At 41.6% G+C, this 12,805-nt stretch overlaps 1 protein-coding gene across 1 annotated transcript; it reads left to right on the top strand.

Annotated features, from left to right (window-relative positions):
* Nucleotides 1-5,187: 5,187 nt before the first annotated feature.
* On the top strand, nucleotides 5,188-5,811 carry LOC116267835 (uncharacterized). Its single transcript, XM_031649793.1, has one exon. The coding sequence runs from the start codon at nucleotides 5,188-5,190 to the stop codon at nucleotides 5,809-5,811; it is 624 nt and encodes a 207-aa protein (XP_031505653.1).
* Nucleotides 5,812-12,805: the final 6,994 nt, after the last annotated feature.

Here is a 12,805-nt window from a genome sequence, read left to right as displayed (position 1 = left end):
AACAAATAAAAGTCTCTTTGATTTCTTGTGTGCGTGCCCGGTCCTGACGTGATAGATCCCGGATTCAAAAATAGTTTCTAATCAGAATCTAGTAGATCCATCAATTTTTTCTCCCATACTAAGATGTAAATTTTCAGATCCATTTAATTAACGGGGCTGGAGTTGAGACTCGATCATAAGTGCTTGACCCAATATTGGTGGCTATTATCTCCACACCGTAACGGCTACGAAATTTCATTAAGTTTGATGCCACCCACTGCTAGGAAGATGGTTTCAGAGGAAGGTTATTTTTATTCTATAGTTTTATTCAAAGCATTTCTTCTAACTAGATTTACTCCCTTGGTTTTTGGTTTTTCTTTCCTGTCAGCTTACTTAATATTACATTTCATTTTTTAGAAAGAGAAAGAGTGATTCGCTGTTCGATGAGTAACAGTCCAAATTTATCGAGAGCCGATAAAACAATAAGATTAATGACCAACCGGTCTTTTTAATTCCCTGCATGTTTTTATCAACAATTACCACCTCCTAAAATGAAATGCAATGCCAATCACCCTGTTTGCCCTTATATTGCAAATTTGCAACACATGGGATGTCAAACACCTCTCATCTAATCAGCCCCGGCTCCATCGGTAACTCGTAGACATTTTCGTCTGATATTAGAAAAATAAGAGCGTACAATAAACGTTCTTTTATTCTTAATTTGTTGTTCACAATCAAGAAACCGATAACTCGTAGACATTTTCATCTGATATTAGAAAATAAATCTACATGAAACTTAAGTCAAAATTATGGAGTTTTTCTTTTTTTTTTTTGCAAAAGATAGCAACAATGCAAGGACTATGGTGGGCAGAGCTGATTGAGGCATGATTGGTGGGCACCAACATAATGGAGTATAAAAATGTATAATAAAATTTCCCGTGTTCTGTCATATGAGCATCATAAATAAGAACATTAGTTCAATATCATTATAGTTCATAAAAAGAGACACTAAGATTTATTACACACCTGCAAACTCTTTGTTAGAATATGCTTTCTGCTTAAGAAAGTATATATTTGTAACTTTTTATATACAAAATTCATCTATCATCATCACAGGGGTCGTTTGTGTTTTTGTTTAATATAATCTTATATGACTGGCTGGTGACATTTTGTTGTTACTGTCTCATGAACCTGCCCTAAAAAATGAGATAGGTTCATCAAACATTATAACAAGTGTTCCATGAACCTGATCTATTTTTTGGGATAGATAGATTCAAGAGACAATAACAATGTATTAATGTTGTCAAACTGCCTTCATAAAATATCTTACATGTTAACTTTTCTGCAAACTGCCCTAAATGCTAATTATGAATGCAACAATAACGAAAAAAAACATGACTATGGAAGAGCAGTAAAAGGAAGAGATGCAAATGAAAAAGAGGGAAAAGACAAGGTGGCACAAAACCAACACTCCAAACCTTTGATGCCCTTACATTCAATTGAAGAAAGAAGTGAGAATCTGATCCTTCACGCCCAGAAGAAGTCTTTGCGTTAGGACAAGTTCTTTCAATAATTTTACAAGGCGTGTGTTGTGGGCTTCAAAAGTGTGTGATTAAGACAAGACAACGCACCTTATCCAGTTGCTCCTTCAAATGGAGAGAGAGAGAGAGAGAGAAAGGGGATATTATGCAAAGGAACAAAGAGCCCACTAATTGGTGTAGGTTGATCCGTCCACTGCTCCCTCTTCAATCTCTTTCTTTGTATTGATTACGACATTGCTGTAACTATCCACATATATATATATATATATAAGTTGGCAATGCCACCAATAATTGGCCATATCTTCTCTTACATAATAGACTGTTAATTTTCGGGATATTGAAACTGCCAGAAAGAAAGAGATAATGCTAAGTTAGTCTAGAGAGCTACTGCCATCATGGAATTTGCAAGTTCTGCCAAACTTTATGTGATATATATATATATATATATATGTATATATATAAGTCTCTCATTATCGAACGCCAAAGTTTAAAGCCTGTTTTGGGACTTGGGCAGCTATGGTGCTACCATTTGTAATTCATAAAAGTAGCATTCATGACATCGTTTTCTTCATTCGACCAGCTATGTTATGCCCTATAAATAAGCCCCTTACAACACATTATCCGAACATGAACTTTTCCTCTTTTGTAAAAATAGGGTGTGCATGTTCACAGCAACAACGTGAATAAAAACTTTCAACATTATGAAAGAATACTGAGATGCAGATTTTAAGACCTATTGTCCTGTTTCCGTATAGAACTTGATCGTTGTTTCTTCTTTAGTAAATGCAGGTTCCAAACACGTCCCAGTGAAAATTTTAGCATCATCATTCAATAAAGTCAAAAGTTTATCTGTGTATATATAATATAATATATACATATGTATATATATCATAATAAAATTAAAAGGTCAATACACATGACGGCTTACTTTTCATCTGACTACTAGGAGGCTGCTAGGGTTTCAAATCTAAATCGGGGAATCTCTAGGGACGGCGAAAAGGTTAGCCGATTAGTTGGCTGGTTCACCTCCAGTCAGCATGATTGGTCTCACCGGTGGGGCCGCGAGAGGGGGTCCCACTCCCTGTGGTGCTCAGGAGCACAGTGGGGCCCCCACTCCATGTTTGTGGCTGTGCCTCTGCTGCGCCTAGCAGCTCGTTACTACCTAGTGTACAGGAAGCGAAACGAAGCTCGTAATTCTATTCATTGAAAGGAAGGACAGCAATTATTTGATATGGCTGGTGACTGCATATTTCTGCCTGTACAAAACAGGAACAAGGGCCGGCAGCAGTCACGCTGCAGCCAAATTGGCCAAAGAACAGCACCCAATAATTCTGCTCCTTGCTTTGCATGGGTACTTGTTCTTTCGGTTCCCCCTTCGCTTTCTGGTTGCTAAGAGTAGTCCGGAATTTGTTTCTGCAATCTTTCAGTTTCCGGCAGATGTTGAGAAATCAAAGCATCCCAAATTTTCGAATTACAACAAACTGAAATTCCATTTCAACATGGCAATGACGATTTCGTGGTTTTTTGAACTACAGTTTGGTGATGGCGGATTCTTCTTTTTGTGCAAAGTTCGGCAGTTGTAAATTCTAACAGAACGACAGGGAATTTTCGGAAATGAGTCGATTTCACTTGTGACTACAGATATGAAAGGATGGAGAACACAGGCAGAATTTATGGTTTATTCAACTTCGAGATATATATCCGATTGACGAGCAGATCTTTTAGCATTTCATTAGGTCCATCAGTGTGCGGCCAGCACTCTTTTCTTCTTTCTTTTTCTTTTTTTTTTTTCCCTTCTCTGTTTTTCCTCTTTCCGTTTTCCTTTTCTGATTACAGATAGTAGCTGCAGGAATAGAGCCAAAATGTAGGATTGTCTCATTACAAATCAAGCAAATGTAAGGATTTCAACGATTCAACCGGCTGCCACTGTATGGAAACTTCACAATCAAAGAAATTCACTTTTTGATGGATTCTTCCGAATTTTTGTCCCTCGTACTAGATATACATGCGGATGCTTTCGGTATCGTCAAATGCAGGGCTTAGATTGGTCGGGTAAATCTCGCAGCTAAGTTAATCCTTAACGGCTAAAGCTCACGGAGATTTGATTGTCACAGGCGAAATAAACGATCGCAAGCGACCAGAAAGCAGAAGCTGTGGCCGTTGCCGATAAGTTTTGCATGGTCCCCATCTGAAAAAGTTGTTGATGGCGACCAAGAACCATAAAATTTATGTGTTTCGAGATATCTCAAGCGAGAAGAGCCACAAACACAGCTGACGCTTTCTCACGGTCCGGTGAAGATTACGTGACCATGATTTTCCGATCATAATCCGAACGAGGCATTGAATCGAAGACAGTAGATGGGTACCTTTATCTATCAGTCCCCTTCAAATTTTTTGACTGTGTTTTTTCCCCAAATTTGTGGTCTCTGCACGTCGTCGTAACTTTTTATTTGCTCTAGAGATGAAAGCATATTCTTGGTAGTTCGTTCCCGATGCACCACGTGACGAGGCTTTCAGAAACTTCGAAAGAAGAAGCGGCTCGAAATGTAGCAACAGTTCATTAATCAAGAAGATAAACAGAGAAACATTGCATCTTTGGCCTAAAACCAAAGCCTAGGCAGCTTGCTTAAAAGAGCGTACGCTTAGGTAATAAATGCAGATTTAATGAGGGTGGTAGATCGGGGGCCTTCTCTTCCCCAAACAAGTACTGGTGTAAGGCCTGAGCCACCTTTGTCCCGGAGCAATCATGCATCAGATCTCTTTCTCTCTCTTCTGTAAAAATTTTGTTGGGGAGGGAGAGAGAGGGAGAAATTAATCCGAGGGTGAGCAGGTGAGCGTGAGGAGTAGGAGGAGACGTCGCTTTCCTAAAAAAGGCGAAGAAGTTGACAGCAAGGGTGGCCTGAATGATAAGGTTTTGTTGCCATCACTCGAGACAACGTTGCGTGAGACGAGGCGTTTCCTCCCCACTCTTGCATTGTTCTTTACACTTCGGTTCGAGGACAAAATATCGGCGATATTTTGAAATATTTAGAAGTTTTTTTTAATCCCAAAACACTTCACAGTTCACGATGTTTTTAGGGAGAACGGAAGATTTAAATTTTGTTCTTTGCTTTTCGGTTCGAGGACAAAATATCGGCGATATTTTGAAATATTCAGAGGTTTTTTTAATGCCAAAACGCTTCACAGTTCACGATGTTTTTAAGAGAAAATATCGGCTGAGCTTTCGAAAGAGAGAAGTCAGCCCCCGCAATCGACACGGGCTGGCCCGCCACTTGGCCGGGCTTTGAGCTGGGCCCACCAAGGCGCTGGTTTTGGCGCCACGTGTAATGGTTCTCCACGTGGAGGAGGGCCAGCCGAGAGGGAGTGGGCCCCGCCGTCAGGGAAGGAGATCCGACGTGGCCCGTCCGCTCGTCTTCCTCCTCCTTCCATCGTTTTGTCGGTAGCGCCGGAAGGTTGCTGACGTGGAGTGGAGGAAATCAAATGAGGGCGAGATTCAGGCGAAATGAAATGAAATGAAGACGGCAGCGATGTATAAAGGAAGGGGCCGAGGCGACCGGTGGAGTCGCCGTAATTTCTCGTGGGAGATGGCCGGGGAAGTCTCGCCGAGTGTCCAGTGAGTTCGATTTTTTTTCCCGGCTGTACGGTAATTATGCTGGAGGTATCCGGAATGAGTTTTGGGATGGGAAGGAGGGTCGGGCGGGAGAGGGTGACCGGGAACTTCGGGTATCCGGCGGCTGGCCCAGTCGGGAGCGGGGACGGCGAGCTAGCCGAGGACGAGGTCTGGTCGATAATTGACGAGACGGCGGCTTTCAAGGAGGAAAAGAAGCGGATGAACGCCGTCGCCGGAGGCGGCGGCACCAGCAGTGGGCGCAACCGTCGGTGGCCGATCGCCTCCTCCGATGGGCACCGCCAGGTTGGCGGGCTGTCACTGGCATTTCAGGAGGCAGTCGCCGGCGGAGGGAACCCCTCGACGGCCGCGATGATCATCCAGCAGTTCCGGCAGGTGGAAGATGGGCCAGCCGGCGCGGCGCGCCACTCGGCTCCAGTTAACGTGCCGGACTGGTCCAAGATCCTGCGCGACCCCTCGCCGGGGTCGCTGGCGGAGAACGAGGTGTCGCCGCTGGAGGAGGAGCGGGAGTGGGTCCCGCCGCACGAGTACCTGGCGCGGGAGAGCGCGAGGCAGCGCGGCTCGGCGACCTCCGTCTTGGAGGGGGCCGGCCGCACTCTCAAGGGTCGTGACATGAGCCGGGTCCGGAATGCGGTCTGGAGCCAGACCGGCTTCTTCGGCTGATCGGCCTGAGTTTGTGTCTTTCCGACGAATTTTGAGGGCTTTTATTGATCATTTGCAGTGATTTGGCGGCCCATGCCTCGCCATTGAGCCGTGTTACTCAAAAAAAAAAAAAAAACTCGTATGTCCATGGGGTGTAAAGATTCCGGCCAGTCTGTGCATAATTCCGGTCGCCGCTTTTGTGTGTAAAGGGAAAGAAAAAAAGGAAAAAAAAATTGATGGTGCGTGGCCCACCACTAGAAGGGGAGGGGAAAGCCAAGTAGTACATGTTTGTCATCTCTATAGCCTGGGGAGAGTAGCTATTCTGTATTTACTGGCCATGCTTTTTGAAAGAGCTCCATTTCTCTCTCTCTCTCTCTTTCCCTCTCCTTTCTTTTGCTGCCAGAAACAATCAAGACCCTCCATTCCATTTTTGATAAAAGATATGCCTTTCTTGTCATGCGAAAGAAAGGGACCAGCCATTTCTGCTGCCCAAAATGGGAATGGTGGTGGGGAATTGGAGGCATATTTCAACAGCAGTTTTACGACTTGCAGACGTACAATCCCTTTAAAAAACAAGAAAAGGAAAAACAGAAAGAAGAAAAGGAGCAAAAAGAATGCTATTTGCGTCTTGATTGAATTGCTGTTTCGATGTGAGGATGCATCGTCCATGGTTAACCGCTATATCTGTTCACAGGAATTACAGAAGGATTTCCTTTCGTTAATCCAAGTGTTTGTGTACCCAAATAGAAGATATGGCTGTGAAGAAAATGGGTCCCCTGCATCAAATGATAACACCTTGTTAAATCAATCCCAATGTTTCCTTCGCTAGTTGTTCTCGATAGGTACGCCTCGATGTCTCTCTCTCCATATTGAATAGTTAAAATAATTCTCCCTGATTAGGGCCCAGGTTGATTGGCCCCATGGGCCGGAACAGACAGTGAGGGCGCTCCTCCGTCTCCTCTCCAATGGCGGAAGCCAGCCAACGTTGATATGCATGAGGTCAATAATTCGTGCCATCCCCCGGGAACCATGACCATCAAAGGGGTGAAATAATTGTGTGGGCGTACACCAAAAAGAGAACAGTTTTAGAGAGAAAGCGGAGGGAGGTGGGATGTAAGATTCATCTACCAAGAACACCATCGATTGAGCCTTTATTTTAGGGAAGGAATCTTCTTCCTTTTTCACATTCATCCGTTTTCTTTTTTCCTCTTGTTTGTTGGGATTGCAGCCACTACTACTTTAATCTATGAGAGGAAGAGGAAAGGGATTTGGACTCTAACAAAATGGCAAAGTTTTCAACCCCTTCAACTACAGACAAATCAGTGAAAGAACGCCTGAGTCCTCTCACGCAGATGCAAACTGGCAGACCAAAAGTATGTACACACAAACAAGTACTAACAAAAAAATATCAACACATTGGGCCAACGGCTACGTAATCTTTGTATCCAATAGTTACAACATATCACAAGTTGTGATTTAGATACACGAACGGAAGGAGGAGGAAAAAAGAAAGAAAGAAATTAAATACTGAATGCATGTAACTTTAGACAAACCTAAGGGACTGTCGATACTGGTCGGCCTTGATTATTGTACTGGCACTCCATTTGAAGCCACTAATCTTGGGCATGAGCTTTGCTCGACCATCTAATGTATACACACTTCAACTCCAACATCTAAGGATACAAATCAGGATGATTTTGTTTGGATGCACATCTTGTGAAATTCCTGTCTCATCATATACGGCCAAAGAAGAGTGAATTGGATTTGCATTTCGGCGAATAATTGGCACCCAATAGCTTAAACAGTGAGCTTATCCTTAATCAATTATCAAGTTGGACACCCAACAAACAAGAATCATGGTATGCTTGTACTTTTATCCTTATAGCAAATTAACTTGAGTAAGGCAAACCCCTACCACCCTAATGAGGAGATGACTCACCCTCCCTTCTTTTCTTTTCATTTTTTCCCTTGTTCGCAAGGTTTAGAGCTGCATCAAGGCCTAATATGAAGGCAGTGTAGCTCTTCAACTGGAGCTATGTTATGTCCCTCAGAGCACCAAATTGATCTAAATTATGATATTGAACTCTTGATTTATTTCAAGCTCCAGGTTTTAGTCGAACTTGCAAGATCTAAAGAGCTCTTCCTAGTCTCTTGATTAATGCTATTAAGAGGTAAGAATTCATATTCAATGCTCGACCGGACCAATTAAGTTAGGGGAAAAGGTGCGATTATCACCAAGCATCCATCCTAATTACCAACCAAATCCTACTCCGATCACAAAAATTGACCAATTAGATTTTCTCTTTAATTGCATGTCCAACCCAAATAGATGGCAGCCATTGACATCGCCAGCAGATGCTCACATCACGACATCCATCGCCATCATCTTCAACATGACGAGCATTGAGGTACAAAGCTGTCAGCACCATGTCATCGGGATGAAATATAGAAACCACGACCGCTCGTGTCCCTTTCAAACACTAGCATCCATGAATCCCTCGTCTCAGAGCCGCACATATTTAACTTTTACTAACAGAAAACAAGTGCAACATTTGCAGATTTTCCTCAAAAAGAAGCCAAATTGCCTTGTTGGGCGAGGTATAGATGGTCAGACAATTTGATTCTTATGGGTGTTACTTTTTTAGATTGTAAAGATTGTAAACAGTAAATGTTGGACACTTAAAATTGATGGGTGTTCGTTCTTTACTCAAATCCTAAACACTCTATAAAAAAAATGACTGGATTAATTGACATTCACTGTGATTATTTATCACAAGGTGTTTTCGTCATAGAACAGAGGGTGCAATTCAGGTTGAAAGATAAGAACCAGTTTCTTGGTAAGGTGTGCGGAGATCCCGTGACTGCTTTCCGCTCGATTTCTGAAGGAGGGACGAGATTTTTCCTCTACACTCGCCATAATGAATGAAGGAAGCGGGGAATTTAGTGCTTGAGAGGGACGTGCGTTGGGTTTGTCGACCAACTTTTATGTCAATATCTAACGGTTACAGGGAGTTGCGTGTGTGCACAAAGCTTTCTGAATAAATTAAACACAAAAAAAAAAGAGAAAAAGAAAGGGTCTCTCTCTTCTCTTTTTCTAATCTATCTTTTTCCAATCTAAGTTGACTAACTCACCTTTGTATATACATATACACGCTTTCTAAGACAAGTTTGGTCTTCATTATTTTTTAACCATAGTTAGTGGCTTACCGTATGTGGGTAATTAGCAAATCGGATGTAATTCTTTATACAAATCCAGAAAAGAAGATCGTCTCAAGATTATTTATATCTTTCTCATGCCAAGAAAGATGGCTTTTCTGCCAAGTTTAACTCGGAGAACTAATTTGAAACCCATGTGTTTGTTAACAGTCGTTAGATAAGAATGTAACATGTGTAAGAGACCCACAAAATGCAGATGAATAAGCAAGAACCGCTCCCTAAAAGAAGGGCAGTAAAGCTCACTTGGCTCGATGAGCTCCCTTTTAATCTTTCTTTGTCCTATCTCAATAACGGTCATTATTGGTCAAATTTTGTGTGCTTTCGTGCACATATGTATGTGTTTGTGTCCGTGTTGCATGCAGCCGGCATGCGCATACACGTGACACTGTTTTAACTTATTGGTTGGCGGTTTATTTTAGTTGTTAAAATGGCAGTGAGCCCTTAGACTAGTAAGAACATTTGGATTTTCTTTGCATGTAGCATGGATTTAAGATCTACACTCTTAAGATCCAGTATTTCTTCTCACATAACGTGGATTTCAAATCAGATTCACATATGATTTGAGAGTATCAAACACCGCCTCGAAAAAGCTCAAGCAATAGAGTGATAGGGTTTAAACTTTATGTAGAGATTTGGATTTATCAGCAAATGCATTCTCCTTACGATTGCTTAGTGGGTGAAGCTTTTCTTATGGAGAGAAAAGGACTCAATGCAGCCACTTCCATTCGCTTTTCTTTAAAAATATGGAACTTGTGTACTCACACAAGTTTTTAGCTCTATGTGGTGCCGTGCTCTACTCTGCTTCGTGACATTCTAATGGCTGGCATCCCGAACTGGACAACTACTGAGAGCACTCGAGAAAAATTCAGCACTGGTACAAAAGGCAGTCCACCATGTGGAGCCCATTTCCATCTTTGAATTAATTGTGGGAAAGATGCGACAACTGCCATCTTTGTGGTTTTCCAAAACGCATTTGAAGCAGAAAAGAAAAAAATCTCATGGGAAAAGGAACGGGTTTGCCTGTAAGGCGCTTTGTATGAGAAAATTCATTTGAATGTGAACAATGTGGGAGGTAGGCAGAAGAGAAAGCTCCGTTTATGGCGTGAAAGAAGTTACATTTTTCCCGTAAAACCTTTTAAAGAAAATTAAAAATGTGAACTAGAAAGATCTATCAGATTGAACCAACTGCGTATAAGAAAGTTAAGGGGGCATTTGGATGACATCATCTAACTTAGTTTTGCAAAAATTTGGTTTCTGAAAACTAAATCTGTTTAGTGAGTTTTAAAAACTTGGTTTAATGTGATTTACATTCCAATGATGTACTTACATATGACAATTACCACTTCAGTAGCGAGCAGATCTCCTCGATCGCCTAATAGAATAATTTCGTGAAGAAATTGCATGTTATTTTCAGTTGATCTGATTTCGTACTTGATTAATTAATGCAGATGGCACAACCAAAAGCATCCGATGAAAAATAAAAGCCAGAAGGATCTAAATCTTTTTCCAACGGTGATTTGAAAGATTGTTGGATCTTCTCATTACTCGAAGCGGACGGGGGATTACAGTTGGCGTGAGGAAATACAGGCCGCAGCAATGGCTTTCGTGCCTTCTCAGCTGCCACCTTTTCGGGAGAATTTTCGAAGGTAATGAACGGTGAGAACGTAAGTAAGTCTGTTGGTGTGAAGCGAAGGATAAAGACTGCTTTGCATGGAGGGAACAAACTTGAAAGCAATCGTGTGGGGAAAAGGGAGTGAGGCGGCGCCGCCTGCATCCCGGAAAGCTAAGTTGGAGGTTTCTCGGCGGCTTCTTAATTTGCAAGGGTCCTTTCATTCCATCTCCTTATCTCCTTTCTGAATGCTGTTGTCACTGCCTCTTCGTCACTCTTCCATGAGATGCTTCGATGATTCTACGACTTTAGTAAGCTTTTTTATTTGTTCGTGTGCAAGAATAGTCGATCTGTAGTTATTCCAATTTAATGCCTTCCACCTGGCTTAACCATTTCAAAACTATTATTATGCTCGTCAAAGTTTGTTGATAACCGATAGGATGGGTGGTTAAAAGAAAAATGTGATAGATATTTCTATCATTTAGCATTAGTTTACACTTTTTTTCTTTTTCTATTTCTATGAATGATTTGATGAAAACTGAATGGTAACTCTGGCTATTTAGAATCACTGAACTCATTCAGAGTCGTTCGATCCATCCATTGTAATGGACGGTTGAAAGAAAATATTATCAATTAATATTAGATGATCAAATGTCAATCTTCTTTCTTTTTTTTCTCTCAATTGTCCATGTAAAAAAAAAATCAAATGTGGCCTGACATCTACCTGTTCCTATGTGTGTATGCAATGTAGAGAGAGAGAGAGATAGAGAGAGAGGAAGGGATGAATGAGTACAAGCATTTTCAAAATAGGATTGGCTGAACCAGTCCTCCCTTTTGTCCTTTCCCTCTCCTACTAACTTCCCCAACCCCACCCCTCCTCTTTTTCCCCTTCTTAGTCTTTTGCAGAAAATGTGCGTTTGTGTGTGTGTGTGAGAGAGAGAGAGAGAGAGAGAGAGAGAGAGAGAGTAAGTTAGACTCTCAGAATTCATTGTAAAGTAAGATACTCTTTCTTTTTCTTTCCATTGAAAGCTTAGTGGTAAACGTTCAAAAATAACAAACAAAAAGTTCCTTGAAATTGTCCACGTCGTTATTATCTAATTTACATACATGTACACACAGATAGGGGCATGCGTGGTGCACGAGAGAACACTAAATTTTCTAATTATAGCTCTGAAAATACCGAGTGCTTCTAAATATAAGTTCACTAGATATGTCATTCCCTAAGGTAAATAAAAAATGTTTATGGACCATTCCGTTTAGCTTGCTATTGAAGGGATGAAAACCAATTACCACGAGAACAGCATCTCTTTGCCCAAACTAATTAGGCCTTTACTTACTGTCTTGATGCAATAGTAAGTTCGCCATGTTCAAACTGCCAGCTAAATGGAAATGCTCATGAACTTCTCCAGTGCGTCTCAGAAATGTAGTCGTGCTTTTGCATGTTTAGTTTTAATCGACCTTTGTCTTATCACCAAGTTTAGGTGTTTTCTCTACATTTCCGTTTCTGTCAAAACAATGTCAGCTCTTTTAACGCATAAAAGTTACACAGGCTCCTCTCTCTCTCCCCCCAATGCCCTGATAATACCATGGTGTTCTCCTGTTATAACGACTAAATGCAGGATCTAACCATATAAACGTGCTTCATGCAAATAATTCACCATATATGAAAGTCGCGAGACAGCCAGTTCTTTCCGAAGGGGAAAGTTGGTTCACCCATGCCCAAAGAAAGAGAGAGTATCCCTGGTATGGCACCCTTTTACATTATTCTCTGTTTCGTAGTAAGGAAAGACATGATCTCCCACTCTGAGAAATAAGGGGACATCCTGATCAGACAAATTGGATAAGACCACCCAAAAAGACTTCAATATAACATCACTATCAATTGCTGCTCCAGCTTTTCGCCATCTTATCCTCTCATCGTTTAGGCAAACCCATGCTATCGTGAAGGGTAAGTTGCTTCCTGTGATACGACTATTCATCATGTAAGCCTTTTTGCAATGACAACGGCATCTAACTTTTCAAGACGCACATTGCAGATTATCCGGAATCAAGTTCAGGCCCCTTTGAAAACCTTCTAGTGGACACATCAAATGAGAAACAACATCACGCCAGGAGATTACACCGAAGCATACAGATATGGTTCCATGATCATAAAAAGGCAACTATCAATGGGTAGTTCAATCACATGCG

The sequence above is a fragment of the Nymphaea colorata genome, chromosome 1 (genome assembly GCF_008831285.2).
Source record: "Nymphaea colorata isolate Beijing-Zhang1983 chromosome 1, ASM883128v2, whole genome shotgun sequence".
NCBI lineage: Eukaryota > Viridiplantae > Streptophyta > Magnoliopsida > Nymphaeales > Nymphaeaceae > Nymphaea > Nymphaea colorata.
The sequence above is the reverse complement of the archived record's forward strand: the minus strand, read 5'-3'. Positions and strand labels throughout refer to the sequence as shown.